The sequence below is a fragment of the Mauremys mutica genome, chromosome 10 (assembly GCF_020497125.1).
Source record: "Mauremys mutica isolate MM-2020 ecotype Southern chromosome 10, ASM2049712v1, whole genome shotgun sequence".
Lineage (NCBI taxonomy): Eukaryota > Metazoa > Chordata > Testudines > Geoemydidae > Mauremys > Mauremys mutica.
In genome coordinates this window covers 11116771-11135142 of record NC_059081.1, presented here as the reverse complement: position 1 = coordinate 11135142, position 18372 = coordinate 11116771, and the positions used below count along the sequence as shown (strand labels likewise).

The window sequence follows — 18372 nt, the reverse complement described above, 5'->3', positions numbered from 1 at the left end:
AGAGTTTACCAAACATTGCTATGTGTCAACCACTCCATTTTTTCTAAAAACGGACTCTTTTCTCTCCCAGCTTCCATCAGTCTTACCCTGAGCCTCCAAGCACTCTGCAGGACAATGATATTGCTTCTCCCACCATTACCCTTTGTTAGGCCTGAGAAGTTGCTGCAGAACAATGAAGTTGCTATCTCCCCACAGGGCATTACCTCTACAGCTCTCCCAGCCCCTACTAGTATTGGAACTGATAAACCAGGCATGAAAAATCAAGTCTTTTGCATAGTAGCAAAAAGTCCTAATCTCACTGAAATGGGCCTGCCTGTGTCTGTCACTCCATTAAATTATCTGTGTAATATTATTTGTGGAGATTGTACAAAGGTCACATTTGCAATCAAGTATTGATGAAGAGTGGGATACCCCCTGCAATGACCACACAAGTATTTTTTCACAAAGAAATCATTCAGGAACACTTAATTTGTGTGAAATTATTACCCCTGCATCAGTTGTATTGATCTGCTGAATAAGTGCTGGTTGGGAGCTAGTTTCACTTATGGTGCAGTTATAGTCAGAAAAGAGACACTGTAACAATGATAGTGTGGCTCCAGATTTGGAATCAGACTCCCCCTGAAACAAGATGAGTTATTTCTGCCTCTTACATGGCCTCTTAATAACAGTGACTTTGGTGAGACTTAGGCTAGGTCTACACTGTGGGGGGTCGGGGGGTCGACCTAAGATATGCAACTTCAGCTACGTGAATAGCGTAGCTGAAGTTAGCGTATCTTAGGTAGATTTACCTGGCTGTGAGGATGGCGGCGAGTCGACCGCTGCCGCTCCCCCATCGACTCTGGTTCCACATCTCGCCGTGGTTGAGTTCCAGAGTCGACGGCAGAGGGATCAGGATCGATTTTATCGCGTCTACACTAGATGCGATAAATCGATCCCAGATAGATCAATCACTACCCGCCGATCCGACGGGTAGTGTAGACGTGCCCTAAAGCACATGCTGAAATGGTTTGTTGAGCAGGAATGGATTTAAGCACATCCTTGAGTACTTGGCTTAATCAGGGCCAGAGATTCTGCATCAGTAACTTATCTAATGATACTTGCTGATGAAGCATGAAGGCAGAATAGAATCCTTTTCATTCTACCAGCGGCCATACTGTCTTTGCAGTGCTACAAGGAGTGAAAACTTGTCTTGGGTAGTAAACAGAGATGTGTAAAAGACAGAACAGATATTGTGAAGTAAGATGTCATTTTACATTGTCACTTTTTCACACATTAATCTTCCAGTTTTCATAGGTCTTATTACACATCCATGCATGTGACTTTTAGTATTGTACACACTTGTAAAGATGCCCTTCAGTGTAGTGTAGTGTAGTGTACCTTACCTGGTGTAAATTAAGAGAATAAACCATTTCTCAAATAAGAAGCAAATACATCTGCTCATTTTGATTTACTTCTTCCCCTCTGGGGCTCATGCCTCCACCTCACATACAGTACCTAGCTAGTTTTCCAAATGTCTGTATGAGATACTAGACTTTGTTACAGGCAACTTCCAGGGGCAGTAAAATATTTAGTGATACCTTTGTGTGAGGGAATGAGGCTACAAAGAGTGGATATTTTCCAGTTTACTTATGACAGCACAACCCTGGGGAGCAGTCTTTGTACCAAATTTTGGATGGAGTTGTTAGTGACAAAGGGGAGCAGCATAACTCTTTTGTGGTGGCTGTTAATAATTCTGTGAAAGTCTAGTATTTTTAAAATGTATGGACAGAAGCAATTCTTGAAGGATAGTGGGTCTTTCAGCAGTTTCACTGGGCCTGCTCGTTCATTCTTCAAGTGCTTTCTGTAAACAATATATTTAGAGATGATGTTTCAATCCAGAGTGTTTTTTAAAACACAGTGAGTTCCACCTAATTTTGTTTTGTTCAGGAACAGTGATATTGTTGGAGTCTGTCAGACTGCATAAAAAGGAGGTTGAAATGGTCAGGGCTCAGAAAGAGCCAACAAAGGAGGCTGTTTCACCCACAGATGTGGAGCATTGCGGCCCTGAGTCAACAAAGCACTTGAGCGCATGTTTAATTTTAAGAACAAAAGTAGTCCCATTGACTTCAATGGGACTGCTCACATGCTTTTAAGTTAGTCATGTACTTAGGTGCTTTCTGGGATCTGAGCCTGAGAACCCCTTACAGAATTGAGTCTCTATAGTACTATGGTTCTCCCTAGGTCAAAATTTTAGGTGGAGTACATCAGATGTTGAAGATGAAAGGCATATTATTATATCCTTAGTCCAACCCCCTGCCAGTCCAGGACTGTCGCATACAGTACTGCGTTCTAGAGTTTTGGTACTTGTGACCCTTCTTTCTTTCACATCTGCTCATTAATTAAGGGGACTTGTCAAAGTGCCCTTCAGTCCTCTGCTGCAGCTGCTGGGCTGCTGAGTTTAGGGCAAGCACATCCTTGAAGGTTTCCTTTTGTAATGTGCGATGACCAGTCCGGGATGCCTTTTATGGTGGAAAAAGGAAGTTCTGTCCTGTTGAATGATCCGCTCTGAATAGCACACATAACTGGGGTGGAGATCATGGAATCCAAATACAATAAATGTTTCTTGTATTACCATGTGGATCAGTGCCCCAATTCACTCCTATTCTTTTACTGCCTCCTTTTTCTGATATGCAGCAGTGGCATGCTCGAGTCACTGTGAGTAGCTTGATACACAGTGGCCTTCTCATTTTGTAAATGAATTGTTCATTGTTTACTCGACCATATACAAAGCACAAATAGACTTGGGTGAAATCCTGGTCCCATTAAAGTCATTAGGCATTTTCCCATTGACTTCAATGGGGCCAGGATTTTATTTAAGTTTCCTGCCTCAAGGAAAAATCTCACCCACAACTAACAATAGAATGGTCCACTGGAAGGTTCATTACATGGGCCACCAGAGCAACACTTACGATTAGTGTCAGAATGAAAGCTAAAAACACATAGCCAAAGATCTAGGCAAGTGCCCTATAACCTTTGTTTTAAACTATAGGTATGTAAAAGGCATTGTGAGGGCTTGATCCCAGGCCATTTGCCCTAAAGCTCAATACAGTGTTTTAAGATTCTTCCCCTTCCTAGTGCCTCTCTCAAATTAATATAGTTTTTGTAAAGACAGTTAAGGTATTGAGTCCAAGCATATTGAAAAATAATATCCTGGACAGAGGTGCCCTCTAGTGGTGGTAGTTTTAAACAGCAGTTAGTTAGCAGCTATTTAAACTAAATGGAAGGCAACCTGTCTTGAAATAACATTCTTAAGTATGACAAGGAGGGTGAGTTAATATCTTTATTTGGACCAACTTCTGTTAGTCAGAGAGACAAGCTTTCAAAAGCTCAGCTCTCTCACCAACAGAAGTTGGTCCAATAAAAGATAGTACTTCACCCACCTGGTCTCTGTAATAGCCTGGGACTGACACGGCTACACTTACCCTGCCTACATTCTTAAGAATGTTTTTAATTGAATTGTGTGCTTAAAAAAAAACGGATTTCCATACCATGATAAATCAGAGCTAGAGAAGGGCAACAAAGCAAATGTCATGGGAGTCTGGGCAACTTTGATACATTAGTGGGACAGAACCTTCATCCCTTGTTCACTAGCTTGAATCTAGCCCTTGCTGGTAGTAACCAAAAGTTACTACTCTCTGACAGTGGCATAGGAGTCTCTAGGGTTCATGCCCACTTTCCTGACACTTGAAGGGACACCAAAGCATTCTGTGGATTATGACAACAGTATTTATATCTTCTTAAGCAATAATGACAGCCTTGTCTGCTTTCACTTTCTGTGAATGTCAGTCATCAGGGTAAGCACTAAGGCACCGTGGTAATGATGATATATATATGTTTACTTGATTCCCAGAATGAAGAGACTCCTCTGGGCACAGTTACAGGCAGCTGGCGATGCACTGACCTATAATGATGTACCTGTCTTCCGATGGACTATTCTAGACCAGAAGTTCCCAAACTTTTTTTGCTGCACCTCCCTTCAGAGATTCATGTCCCATATGTGCCCCTTTGGCACAAGGGTACCCAGATGGTGCGCAGTTTGGACCCCAGAGGAAAGGAGAAAATCCCCACATGAGCAGCCGGGGTGGGAGGAGGCTCTCACACACCCTATTTGAATCCCAGCTACCTGGAGCGGCAACTTGTGTTCATTGGTTCCCCCCCCCTCCATGCGTGTGTGTGCACACAGTTGTGCGAGGCCTTTGCTGGGGGGCCAGGCCCATGCACACTGTCCCTGCCATGTTAATTCCCAGTGCAGTCATAGGCGGAGTGAGAGCTATAGAAAGGGAGGGAGTTCTTGTGAGGCTGTGCAGTTCCCATGACAGCTGGCCAGCAGAAGGATAGTGGCTCAGTGCTGAGCATATTGGGATGGGGGCACAGGGAGAGAGCAGGGATTCTGGGATTAACCTCCTCCCACCCATGCTACCCTAGGGCACAAGGGGACAGGGTTGACCTCCCCAGGGAATTGGACCAGCATACACTGGATACCTTGAAGAAACAAGAAAAAATGAACTAGTCAGGTCCTTGCATGTCTGCCCCACAATTTAAAAACCAACATTCTAGACAGTTCCTTGCTTCCACCTAGTGGTTGGATTAACAGAGCTGCCTCTTTAGTTTACCATGTACAAAACAGAGGTTTTAGAAAAATGTTTGAATCCTAGTGCTTCCTCTTATTAGCAATGAGCCAAAACTAGGATTTGAACAACCCCGAACTCTGGAAAAGACTGGATCTTGATCCAGATCTGACCTCTGTGGCTTATTTCTGAAAAGGGCCAAACTGAATCCCTGTTCAAGAATGTTCCTGAACTTTGGAAGAGTTCAGATCAGTATCAGAACTTTGCAGCTTGGGTCCATTTCTGTTCTTGATGTTGCTATATGTTTATAGAAATGGATTATTATAGGCCTTCTTTGACATTTCCACAGCTGATTTCTAGATGCAATAATACTGAGTTGTCATCACTTACATAGCTTATATTAGGTTATAGTGTTACTTAAAGTGCTGCTCTACTTTGAAAAGATATTCTGTAAAAATGGCAGGATGAGGTGGAGGTTCCATGTTTGTGCGTGTCTCTCCCTCAGTGAAAACAGATCAAATTTGCTCAGTACAAAGATATTTCTTCTAACTGCCAGCCCTGCAAACTCAACCTCACATATCAGAAACTAGCTACGTTATTTCCTTCTCATGCATCATCATCAGTAATAACAGACTTGAAAGCCAAATTATGTCTGCAGATACATTTGTGCAACTCCATTGCCTAGAGTGAGGTTGCACCATTATAACTGGCCTGTAATCAATTTTTAGAAAAGAACGTTGTTAATGCATGAGAAGGGACAGGATCCAGCTCTCACTTCTAGCTATGTGGGCCTTGCCTGAGCATGAGGAGTAAAAAGCACTAAAATCTTATTTCTGTCACTAAAGTTAGCAAATATGACTTTGAATATACACAAGAAGCAGATCTGCTGAGTTACAGTATTATCTTTGCATAGTCATTATCTGAGGAGAGCTGAACCTTCTATGTAGCAAATTATTATGGTATCAAACTCTAACTCTCCACTTTATCTTTACCTAACTGCTGTTATCTCTCCCCAAAATGGGGGCGGTATAAGAAAGAGGAGAATTTTTCTCTTTTAGCTTTGGGAATTTAAATTCTAGTCCTCTTCCCATTTATTTTGCCTGTATATCAACTTTCAAGTATATTATTTTAAGTTGACATGTGACTTCTCCTGATACAGATTTTCAGAGAGCAAAGAGCTGTCACAAGGATGTTAACTGTTATCTGTGCTCATTTAAAGACTGACACTGTTTTGTGGGTTGTTGTTTTTCTTTTTTTATCCTCAGGGTCAGTGGACTTTCTCCTTTCATGGGAGACAATGACAATGAAACTTTAGCCAATGTTACCTCAGCAACCTGGGACTTTGATGATGAAGCTTTTGATGAAATCTCTGATGATGCCAAGGACTTTATCAGCAATCTGCTAAAGAAGGATATGAAGTAAAGCTGTTGGACTTGCCATACTTTGCACTTTCCTATTTAACTGAACTTGTGCACCTCTTGCTCCCACACTCTGAATATCTTTCTTTTTTACACAAACACCTTGGGTAGCAATGAATAAGGAGCTCTGAATGCTCCAAAACTCTGTGTCTTTGTGTTCGTCACCACAGCCATCATTCACTTGACGCTGCACAGATTGGAATGGAGCACTTTAAGTGTCTGCTCATTCATTTCACTTCTTTCCCTCAGGGATGGACTTGTATGCCAGATATATCCCATGGTGTCGTACTATGTGGTTTGAGCGATCATCCTCATTAATATAGTGATGTAGCACATGGGAGCTAAAGAACCCAGCAAGAAATGCTGCTTCTTGATCTGAGTGGATTGCAATAGGATTTTGATTTTTCTCACTTGTTTTTAAATGTGATGCCCCTGAGTGGATGGCTCTGACATGACCATACATTTCCTATGACTCTCATAAAGCTCAGTTTCACAAAAGCCATGGGCCATCACCCTTTTTATTAATAGTAGCAAACCTTTATATTATAGTCGTGCCCAAAGATTCCAGTCAAGATTAAGGCCCCATTGCTGTGAACATTGAACATACCTAGGGAAGAGACAGTTCCTGTCTTGGAGGGTTTACAGTCTAAATGATACAAAACAAAGTGTTATATACCTATACGTTATAAGCAAGTGAATACAGAGGTGAACTGTCACAGCTTTGTTAGACATATATATTTGTTAAAATTTATTTAATGGGTGGGAGAGGTAAGATGAGGCATGGCAGGAATAGGAAAGTTAGTCAGAGTAAGAGAGTAAAAAGAGGAAGAACAACAGTCACTGTTCATCACCTGCTAAGCCATGATCAGCAAGCAGGGTTTTGTAGGCTTTGTAGCAGAGATGATTATGCTGTAGCTATAACGTTTGGCTCTTTTTTGACAATATTTTATTAACATTTTTACAGTGTTTAGCCTTCCCCACACAAAGCCTTCAAAATCTGTTAAACTGGTCATAGATAGCGAGTGTAACAGATAGTAAGTAACCACAGCTCGTAAGCAGCTGTCCCATTAAGGCTAGCTTAGTAAAGTATGTAAAGATCTATTGCTTAAAAAAGAAAAGGGGAAACAATAACATAAAAGCAAATCGGTTCTATCCTGTGTATGGGCAACACTGACTTAGTCTCTTTACATAAAAACAGGAGCCGCTTAGATTGTACTCAATGTCTTCAGCATCCTTGGCTGCAAAAAGACACCAAAAACATGGAAGCCAAAAAACTTTCCAAAGATAGGATGAAGAAATATATGGCCAGAAGAAAATGGCAGGTAATAAAGAGGGCAAGGAAGTGGGCTAGATGCCCTAACAAGTCTCTTCCATTTCTAGCTTCTGTAATTCTGAGACGTATTATTACGGAGGGCTTCTGCTGCTAATGAAAATCCAGTTGCAGCCAGTGCACAGCTGCAGTAGAGCAGCTGTGGTTTTTATTGCTAATTTAATGCATGGGCAGCAGCAGAGGTGTTGGTGCATAAATGTCACAAGTTCTATCACAAGGCTACTAAAGGCTTTGATTCTAAGTAGGGATTTTCCCTGTCCCTGCGTATGAGGGTCCTTGGAGGAGGAAGCTTCTTATGCCTGGAACCTTGCACCCCCCTCCATACTCACAGTAGGGCCAGGGATAATTGGGCCCCTAATGGAGCTGACCAGAAAGATTTTTATTTTAGGGGGATTTGTTTTCCTAATCCAGAGACTCCCATCCTCTCTGAGCACCGAGATCTGTTACTGTTCTTCTCATGAATCACCCATCAGATGGCTTCATTAATTTTCATTGAAACATTTTGTCCCCACATCTTCTGTTTCCTTGATGCTGGAGCCACTGTAGGAGCTCCATCTGGGCTGTTCTCATGGATGGAGTAGCAGATGCATAGTGGCCTGGATCAAATCTTTTGACCAGCTTACAAAATACTGAGCAATATATGTTCATCATATACTTTCTACACCATATACAACCCTAGTTCTAAATGTTGTCAGGTGCCTATACAAACTTTACAAAGGATATTACACTTAGTATCTATACTATAGAGTCTATCATATCAACATCTTTTAGCATTTGCATTAGCTAATATCATGTCATTTCAGAGGTTTGCCAAGTTAAATTCTTCTAACATGCAGATGGCACTTGCTCATTCATTTCACACTAGCTGGTTACTCATTTTGTGTGAAGTTCAGTCCCATGGAGAGGGCCAGCACAAGGCCTATCTGCCATCTAAGCCCTATGTAAGCTTTAATTTGAGGCATTCTCTGGTTCCTAGGCTTTGTGCTGACCCCCTACAAAGGGATGCGTTTCATCCTCTGTTAAGAACAGTGATGAACCTTGTGTCTGAATCCTTTGTGGAATTTATATCTGCACCTGAACTTGGCAGCTCAGGTCTGTCTCTCTAATCTAGAACAATAGAATGACTTATTAAAGAGTCTGTCCATTGACTCCCATAGCCTTTGGATCAGGCCCTAAGTCATTTGTCCACAATTCTTCTGCTACAGAAAAGATGTGTACCCATTAGGTTAAACTGATGAGAAGCCTCTGTGTTATGTTTCAGAAAACAGGTCATGCTGTCCGAGCCATAGGGAGACTATCCTCCATGGCAATGATTTCTGGTCTGAGTGGAAGGAAGTCCTCTACAAGCTCACCTACCAGTCCTGTACATACAGATAAAGTAGACCTGGATGGTAAGGAACTGCACTGAATTATAAAAGTAGTAACCATTTTATCGATACAATGTCCTCTACCAAGTCAGAACAAAGAGTTTAATGATAGAAAACCTTTTAAATGGCATCTGTTATATAAAACCAAACAAAATCCTAAAGACTATTGGAAACTAGCAAAGTTGCATCTGTGTGTGTGTGTGTGTGTGCGCGCGCGCGCGCGAATGCACATATGCACGTGTCCATCAGGATTGGTCTATTGCTCAGAATGGTTTACTGCACATACTGGGAGGCAGAAAGTACTTGCTGTAATGCCAAGTAATAAAGGCACATTTGTCAGCTCTACTTAAATCAGCTTTGGAGAGAGAGAGGTGTGTGTGTGTGTGTGTGTGTCCACTATATAATATTTTGCAAGGGGTATATTTAGTTTTCATACAAATAACAGCACTAGCTGTGTCTAGGAGTGGAGCGCAGGCAGTACTATGTATCTCCATGCACAATGCTGCCAGGGCTTCTCAGACAAGGGACAAAATTTTCAAATACATGTGCCTAAAGCTAGGCACTCAAATCTGTATTTAGAGACCTTAATAAATGACCTCTTTTTCGGGGTGCAGTATGCAGCAGCTGCCATGTAACTTACTGTGGATGGCAGGTGTGCAACCCCTCAGAAAATCAGGCCATTTGTTTGGGTGCTTACATATGAACTTTGGGCATCTAAGTCAGCCTAATTGCCAGGAAATACCCAGCCTAATGGTCATAGACAAATACAAGGAAAGAATAACGAAATTACGTTATGTTGCACTTTGCCATGTCTACATAATTCATTCTGTTTGATAGTCTGAATCTTTGGCTGGCTGTTAAAGACTAGAGCAAAAGGGTGACATAGTCTCACTATTCCATTAGTTTTATAGCATGAAGTGTAATGAAAAAAAAAGCCGGTTTCTGCAATTGTTTGGTTATTTAAAAAACCCCAACCTCATTCCTAGGAAATTTCAAAATAACTAACCCCCCCTCCCTTTACTTTCTCTAGATGATGCTGCCAGGGCTTTCCTTGAAGCAGTGGCAGAGGAAAAACCCCATGTAAAGCCATATTTTACTAAAACAATCCTGGATATAGAAGTTGTGGAAGGAAGTGCTGCTAGGTTTGACTGCAAAATTGAAGGTACTTTAAATTAATGTCTGTGTCATCATTTTGCTTTCTCCCCTCCCCTGTCATTTCTCTGTATTGCTCCATCATGCTTTTTTGCTTTAGTTCCCTTCAGCTTTGCCATTATGTGCACACTTACAGCATGGAACATGTTGCAATAATAGAATATATTTTGAGCCACTTGGTGATCTCCCATGCTTGCCATGAAAAAGAAACCAGCTTCTACAGAGCTCCCATGGGCAAGTCACTTAATCTTTCTCCACGGCTAAGATCCCTACCTCACAGAGGGATTGTAAGGGTAAATTAATTAATGTTGGTAAGTGCTCAGAAACTGCAATGAAGGGGGCCATGGATGGATAGAATAGATTAATGTCCTGTGGTAGGACTCCAAACTCACAATGGATTAGTACTGGGTTCCTGGCACTTAGAGGGCTCCTGCTTTTTACTGATTTGTTTAAACAGGGAGACATTATTGGGTTTTTATTCAGCACTTTGCTGATGCAGCAGGCAAGAGAATAGTCTGAGAGCCTGTGAGCTCCTGTTTGCATGAGCAGCTCTTTATTGTAGTTCAGTTGTGTTGGAAATGTTTGCTCTCAGCAGTCTGACACTCACATTGGGATGGATAATCAGGTGGGTGTGATGGGAGCTTTAGATGTGTAACATGAGAGGAGAGTTCTTCTCCATCTTCTTCTTCCCCACCAAAGTGCTGGTCTCTTTCTCAGAGATACAAGAGAAGAGAAGCAAATGAGGAGTTCCCTCTCTCCAGGAAAGGAGTAGAGAGCTCTGCTCAAGCTGGAGAGGGAAGTGCCCTGCAGAACAGGGGGGTGAGAATAGTGTGGAAAGCAGGGTCGAAAAAGACTCAAGAGGGCAGATATATGTTTCTGATTCCTTTCCTTCTGTCCCCTGTAGAGATTTGTACCAACATGACCACTTGTTCCAGGCCCCCACTTAGTCAATCTGATTAATCTCAGATTGGCCTGTGTTCTATTACTGGGGTGAGAACTTCAATCCCACTATGGTCCCTTTATGTTGGGTAAAAGAGCCTGAGCAATGTAAAAGGGCTCCAAAAGGCCTGGCTCTGATGTGGGGAGAATTCCACTGGCCATGGGTATCGCAATACTGCCTTTCAAAGACCCCCTCAAAAGCCCTGGCATGGGGGCATGCTAGGCACGAGTTGGACATGCTGAGGAGAGGTGGGGCCACAGCTCGTAGAACTACAGAGATTCTAAACAGCTTTGCTGCCCGTAAAGCAGCATGAGAAGGCTGCCCTAACTTATAGGCACAGCACACAATCTCATACCTCTGGTATTTAAATCTCCGTGTTGGGGATTGTTAAGACTGCAAGCACTCTGAATGCTTCATGTCCTAATAGGGAGCCTCAAGTCTGTCATTAGGGACCCGTACTAGTTGATGACTGAGCTGCTGTGAAGAGCTTTCTTCTTTCATTAGAAAATAGTGTCAAGTCAGATTAGCGAATACTTCCACTGTTAATTTCAGATTTTTGTTATTTGTAGGGAAGTGGCAGCAGACAACTCTTATTTTCATTAGAGTTCAGTAGGACTACTCGTGTGTTTAAATTTATGCATAAATCTATGTGGGATTGGGGCCTAAAACATTTACAGGATAATATCATTTAGTGTCTTGGCTTATTGCAGCTGCTGTTCTTTCCCACTGTCACAGGCTACCCTGACCCTGAGGTAATCTGGTACAAAGATGACCAATCCATTAAAGAGTCTCGTCACTTCCAGATAGATTATGATGAGGATGGGAACTGTTCTTTGACTATTTCTGAAGTTTGTGGGGACGATGATGCCAAATACACCTGCAAAGCTGTTAATAGCCTTGGGGAAGCAACTTGTACCGCAGAACTCATTGTGGAAACAATGGGAAAAGAAGAGGAGGAGGAGGAGGAGGAAGAAGAATGAAACAAGACGCAAAGGAAAAGATATTTGAAAAATCACATTATAAAGACTATCTCTCTAAAACTCAAAACCAAGTTATTAAAAACACCTAGTGTGATACTTACATCATTGGGGGGAAGGTGTTGTTTTTTCAGCATTATCAGTTGATACCTGTTTGTTTTATTTATGGGCATTAATTGGAAACAGCGGGCACTTTAAGTTGCTATGGTGATTGGATTTAGTTTAAGTAAGTCGGTTGTTGCCCAGCCTATTTTTAATGTGAAAGTATCATACTAATCTACAATTATAACCTGAATTTATAAATATCCTATTTATTGAGCTCATTCATTTGCACCGTCACTCTCATCAACCAATACTATAGCTGAGGTGGCTCCCTGAGATCTACATTTATCTCTATGCCCAGAAATCTTATCAAACACACACAAAGATTCTATTGGTCTTAATACAATTGAACCCTCCCATAGTAAAGTCATTCTTCACATAACTATAAGGGAAGGTTACACTATAACCAGCATTGCAATTTGCACGTAATAAAATGAAACAATCTTAGTCTTTCCTCCTCTTTAAAATAGTTTCACTGTCTGACCTTTACACACACACACTTATCTCTTCCAATTTGCTATTAGTGTATTACTAATTCCACTAATCCTAGACCTCCATGAGTTTGTATGAGCTGATATTTCTTTCCTCGGCTTTAACCAAGTGATTCTAACTTATCTATTTTCTCTTGAGGTGTCTGTTACCCTGGTACAGGTACAGATGTCTGCTTTAGAAACAAACTGAAAATGTAAAGAACCAGAAACCTTGCGGTTGTTCTTGTCATTTTAATAAAGATTCATGGTTCATATAAGTGCTGCTGGGAACTATAGATTATTGTACATCCATTAACTTTTATCTGTGTGTGGAAACCGAGTTTAGTTAAAAATTTACTTGTACTTTATCTGGCCATTACAAAACAGATCTCAACTGATGATTAGCTGGAAATTGCCACAGATTTTTTGAGTAGCCAAAAGAAAAAAGTAGTTTGGATTACAAGCTTCTTTATACCAAGCAATTACCAAAGAACCTTGTGTACCCTATGTGCTTGACAGTAGTTTTCATCTTGAGCCTGTCAGGAAGGCTTTCGCCTTTCAAAAATTTTTTGCAAAAAACAAACAAACAAACAAAAATCCAGAAAACATGTCTCTTCTCAAAAGTGATTAATGCACTCAGACTGAGCAACTTTCCTTTACTCTCTCACTATTGGCACTTGTTAATTCTTTTTGTTCAAGGGTAATATCAGAGGCCATAAGATGATATACATAATGCAATGAGAATATATTTCCAGTATCTGTACATCATTCCAAATATGTGGGTTTTTTTCCTTTATTCCACTTTTTGTGTGTAGAATACAACAATTTTATTTCAAGGAGTACCTTTTAAAAAAACAACAACTTCATTTCGTTCCTCAAATTAAGGTTTCGAGTGTACTTTTATGCAGATGTATATGATATCAAGTTTAGGATGTTTGATATTACCTAGTTTTGTGTTTTATATTATTTGCTCTTCTACGTGTCTTTAAAGTAACAAATCAAGCTCAACTAATGTGGATCACACAACGGTTTTTTAAATAACTGCTTAGCTCTTTGTTGCTAGGTTCAAATTGCCAGCACCAGCATGTCTTTTCTTTTTAAGTGGGTAAAGAACTCTTGTTATACTAAACACAATATTGCCGCTACTCCTTATAAGGAAAGATTTTTTTAAAATCTGATTTAGAGCATACAGAGTTTTCCTCACATTTTAAATGTGTTTAGGTAACAATGGAGTGTCTTTTGTACCTTAATAAAATATGCTAATGTTTCCCCATTTTGTTAAACCATCAGAATTGGGAGAAATGAGAACACTACAGCTGTAGTTACTCACAATTTCTAAATAAATAAATAATACCACAAAGCATGCTGTTTGTATAATCAATTGCAGACTCCAGTTTATTCACACAGGCTGAGGAAGGCAAACAGGATCTCTCCTGATTCTCTCCTATACTGAGATCTACTTAGCACAGGAATAGGGGGGAAGAAAGAGTGGCGGGGTTATGCCTCTGATTCTCATGGTGCATCTGCTGCCAGTTCAGGCCTATGGACATAAATTAGAGCTGCTAGGGGCTGCACTAATTTACACCACTGGCTATAATCACTATGGGACCATAAACTAGAGAATCTGCAGAGCATAGGCTGGAGGAAAATCTCAGTTGGCCAGTTAGGGCCAACTTCTAGCACTTTCTGTTACTTCAACAGCTCAAAATGGCTGGAACAGGGAGAGAGAATCTGTCCCAAAGCTTAGACAAGTGTATGTGTAGATTAGGGTGACCAGATAGCAAGGTCAGGGAGGGAAGGGGATTGTTGCATATATAAGACAAAGCCCCTAATATTGGGACATCTGGTCACCCGAGTGTAGATACAGTCGAACCCATTTATCTCGACCTCGGTTAACTTGCCAACCCTATTAAGTCGACGTTTTACAAGTGGAACCGCCAAACTCCCTCTTTGTCTTATGGGTTTCTCATCCCTTATGTCGATTCCCCGAACCCTAATATCTCGAGCCCGGCTCCCCGCGTCCCTGACCCACCGTGTCCCCAGCCGCCCGCTCCCCGGCTCTCCAGCCGCGCGGTTCCCCAGCCGCCCGCTCCCCGCGTCCCCGCCCCACCGTGTCCCCAGCCGCCCGGCCCTGCATACCCGGTCCCTGCCCATCCCCGCCCAGCCCCGCATACCTGGTCCCCGCTTCGCCTGCCGCCCGCCCGCCCGGCTCCGCTTCGCCGGTCCCCGCTTCGCCGTCCGCCCGGCCCCGCTTCGCCGCCCGCCTGGCCGGCCCCGCACACCCGGTCCCTGCCCGGCCCCGCATACCCGGTCCCTGCCCGTCCCCGCCCGTCCCCGCATACCTGGTCCCGCTTCGCCTGCCGCCCGCCCGCCCGCCCGGCTCCGCTTCGCCGGTCCCCGCTTCGCCGCCCGCCCGTCCGCCCGGCTCCGCTTTGCCGCCCGCCCCCGCATACCCGGTCCCTGCCCGGCCCCGCCCGGCCCCGCATACCTGGTCCCCGCTTCGCCTGCCGCCCGCCCGCCTGGCTCCGCTTCGCCGGTCCCCACGTCGCCGCCCGCCCGTCCGCCCGGCTCCGCTTCGCCACCCGCCCGGCCCCGCATACCCGGTCCCTGCCTGTCCCTGCCCGGCCCCGCCCGGCCCTGCATACCTGGTCCCCGCTTCGCCTGCCGCCCGCCTGCCTGGCTCCGCTTCGCCGGTCCCCGCTTCGCCGCCCGCCCGGCTCCGCTTCGCCGCCCGCCCGGCCCCGCATACCCGGTCCCCGTTTCGCCGCCCGCCCGTCCGTCCGTCCCCGCTTCGCCGGTCCCCGCTTCGCTGCCCGCCCGTCCGCCCGGCCCCACTTCGCGGCCCGCCCACCCAGCCCCGCATACCCGGTCCCCGTTTCGCCGCCCGCCCGTCCGTCCGGCCCCGCTTCGCCGGTCCCCGCTTCGCCGCCCGCCCGGCCCCGCTTCGCCGGTCCCCGCTTCACCGCCCGCCTGGCCCCGCATACCCGGTCCCCGCCCGCCCGCTCGGCCCCGCATACCGGTCCCCGCTTCGCCGCCCACCCGTCTGCCCGGCCCCGCTTCGCCGGTCCCCGCTTCGCCGCCCGCCCGGCCCCGCATACCCGGTCCCTATTTCGCCGCCCGCCCGTCTGTCCGGCCCCGCTTTGCCGGTCCCCGCTTCGCCGTCCGGCCCCGCTTACCCGGTCCCCGCTTCGCCTGCCGTCCGCCCGCCCGGCCCCGCTTACCCGGTCCCCGCTTCGCCTGCCGCCCGGCCCCGCATACCCGGTCCCCGTTTCGCCGCCCGCCCGTCCGCCCGGCCCCGCTTCGCCGGTCCCCGCTTCGCCGTCCGCCCGGCCCCGCAGCGCCGGGCCCCGCTTCGCCTGCCGCCCCCCGCCCGCCCCGCTTACCCGGTCCCCGCTTCGCCTGCCGCCCGGCCCCGCTTACCCAGTCCCGCTTCGCCTGCCGCCCGGCCCGCTTACCGGGTCCCGCTTCTTTGGCTGCCCGACTCCGGGTCCCCGTCCACGGCCGCCCGGCCCCGCTTCCCCATCCCGCTTCGCCGGATCCAGCCACGTGCAGGCACCGCGGTAAGGGGGCAGGGAGGGGGTGTTGGAGAGAGGGCAGGGGAGTTCAGGGGTTGGGGGGTGGATAGGGGTTTATCTCGATCATCGGTTATCTGGACTATTTTTGGCAAACCCCTAGGCCGGTGACATAACAGGGTTCAACTGTATATAAAAATGTTATGCTTCTGCAAACTGTAAAGTCAAGCATATTTACCACTTGTGGTGCCTTTTCATGAAAGAATGTATACAATCCTCTAATGTACGATAATAGTCCAGGCACCATGCAGAACATGCCCAAAATAAAACTCTATGCGTTTGAGAAATATTCCAACTGTTTTTCTAGAAATGCATATCTTAAGCAATACTTTAACATTCGAGAAGCACTGGTGATTTGAAGAATCAGAGCCTAAACAGACTTATGCATGTGCTTAACTTTATTCATTGAAGTCGGAGACTACTCATTTACTTAAAGGTAAACATTTGCAGGATTGGAGTTCTAGATGAGGTTTCTGCTGATGCATCTATCTCCAACAGTACAGCTGATGCCTCATGCTCTCAAGACACTGTTCCTTGCACAGACTGGTTCACTTTACATCTGCTTCTATTTCTTTTGCCTCAAGTTCATCTCTCCTCACTTAAAGCATAAAAAAAGCCTGAAGGCTGGAATAGTAGCCACTGCCTTCTGCTACTCCCGTGCAAAGACTCCACTGTATGGCCAACCCACCCCTGCTTGCCCACAGAGAAGATATCACAGGGCTTAAGTGGTACAGTTCTCCAGTCTTTAGTGAATTTCACCCTCTGAAACCATAGGGACAAAAAAGAAAGCACTCTGAAAGACATTTGCCTACACCAATAGTTTTCAACCTTTTTTCATTTGCAGATACCTAAAAAAATTGAAAGGGAGGTGCAGACCCCTTTGGAAATCTTAGACGTAGTCTGTGGACACCCTGGGATTGGTGGACCACAGTTGAAAATCACTGTTCTATGGCAACAACAACATTTCACAGACCCCTTAGACATAGTCTGCAGACCTCCATGGACCTTAGGTTGAAAACCACTGGCCTAAACCATTAATGACCCAACAGAACCTTATTCCTAGACCTCACTGAAATTTCTTTACATATTTAGTTAAAGAATCCATGCTATAAATATTGCCTTAAAAACTGTTTTATTGTAAATTGTCTTTAAGGTCCTTGAGCCAAATTCACTTTAGATATATGCACATAATGCACTGAATTCAGTGGGAGTTGTATTTGTTTATGTGAAAGCAAAATTTGGACTTTGCTCATGCTGTATCTATGAGACAATGTCATGTGTGTGTGCATGTATCCATAGTGTAGACACTAATTTCCTCATATCCTTGTAAAGCCAGCCACACTATAAAGCCCTGTAGCATAGAAGATAAAGTGAGAACTACAGTGGGAGACTGAAGTAACTTCATAGAATATTTATAATTTCAGTAAAAGAAAGGATTTAATTTCCTCCCTTCATTGCTGTACTTCGTAAATTAAAAAATAATCTGGCAACATAAAACATCTAGTTATACTAGCTCTAGTTATACCTGGGTCTAACAAGCCACTGAAAGTTGTGGAGTGAGATCAAGAAGAGAGATTTTACCTTGTATTTTAAAAAATTGCATTAAAAAGTCATATCATATTCTATTGAATCAATGGATTATAATTTTTTTAAATAAAATAACTCACTGTGCATTTTATTCCTTAATCCACATTTCAGTCCCCTACTGGTCTCTCAAGCAGATCCACACGAGCACCTGCTCCAAACCCAGATGCAGGTAAATGTGGGTTCTGCCCATAGATCAGGCTGTCATGAGTGGTTAGAGGACTGGGACTGGGGCAACCTAGACTCTAGTCCCAACTCTGCCCTTGACTTGCTGTGTAACTGGGATGCAAGTCACTTTAGCCACTCTGGCCCCGTTCAAATCAGGACTTTTGCAACGGACTTGAATAGGACCAGGATTTCATCATCCATCTTCTCAGGTACAAAGCTAACACCATCTTTCTCCACCCGTGCAATGCGCTGGGGGTTCTCAGCTGAATACTCTATAACGACAAAGCATCACAGTTTCCAGCTCTTGCCGAATCTGGTCATATTTGATGTTTTTCTTAAAGCCCCAATCCATGGAGCAATGTGCCTGCATAAACAGCTCAACTTTCCTTTAAAAAGAGTTACGTGTCCGGCCCACGGGGTTGCAGAGAAAAGCTTAAACCATGAAACTTACCACGGCTAAATCTGAAAGCAAATACAAAGAACCCCCGTGTATTAAAATAGCATTAAGATGCGAGGGGAGGGGTGATGATTTTTAAATGCTCGGGGCCGCAGGCTGCTCTGAGGGGGAGTTTCTCCCCTCACAGGCGCTGTGCGACGGGGGGGCCGCGCGAGTCTCTCATTTGACACCAGAGCGCCGCTCCCGCCCCCGGCTTGGCGGGAACGGAGACCAGCTCCGCCCTGGTCC

The 18372-nt window shown here is 44.8% G+C and overlaps 1 protein-coding gene across 5 annotated transcripts in view; it reads left to right on the top strand.

Annotated features, from left to right (window-relative positions):
* The window catches only part of MYLK (myosin light chain kinase), a 325041-nt gene extending 311318 nt beyond the window's left edge, over nt 1-13723 (top strand). For all 5 annotated transcript variants that reach the window (XM_045031718.1, XM_045031717.1, XM_045031713.1 and 2 more), the window contains 5 exons: nt 5873-6025; nt 7224-7347; nt 8617-8746; nt 9753-9884; nt 11550-13723. In XM_045031718.1, the coding sequence (XP_044887653.1) occupies nt 5873-6025; nt 7224-7347; nt 8617-8746; nt 9753-9884; nt 11550-11794 (784 nt within the window). In that variant the 3' untranslated portion in view covers nt 11795-13723. The remainder of the gene's footprint in view (nt 1-5872; nt 6026-7223; nt 7348-8616; nt 8747-9752; nt 9885-11549) is intronic.
* Nucleotides 13724-18372: the final 4649 nt, after the last annotated feature.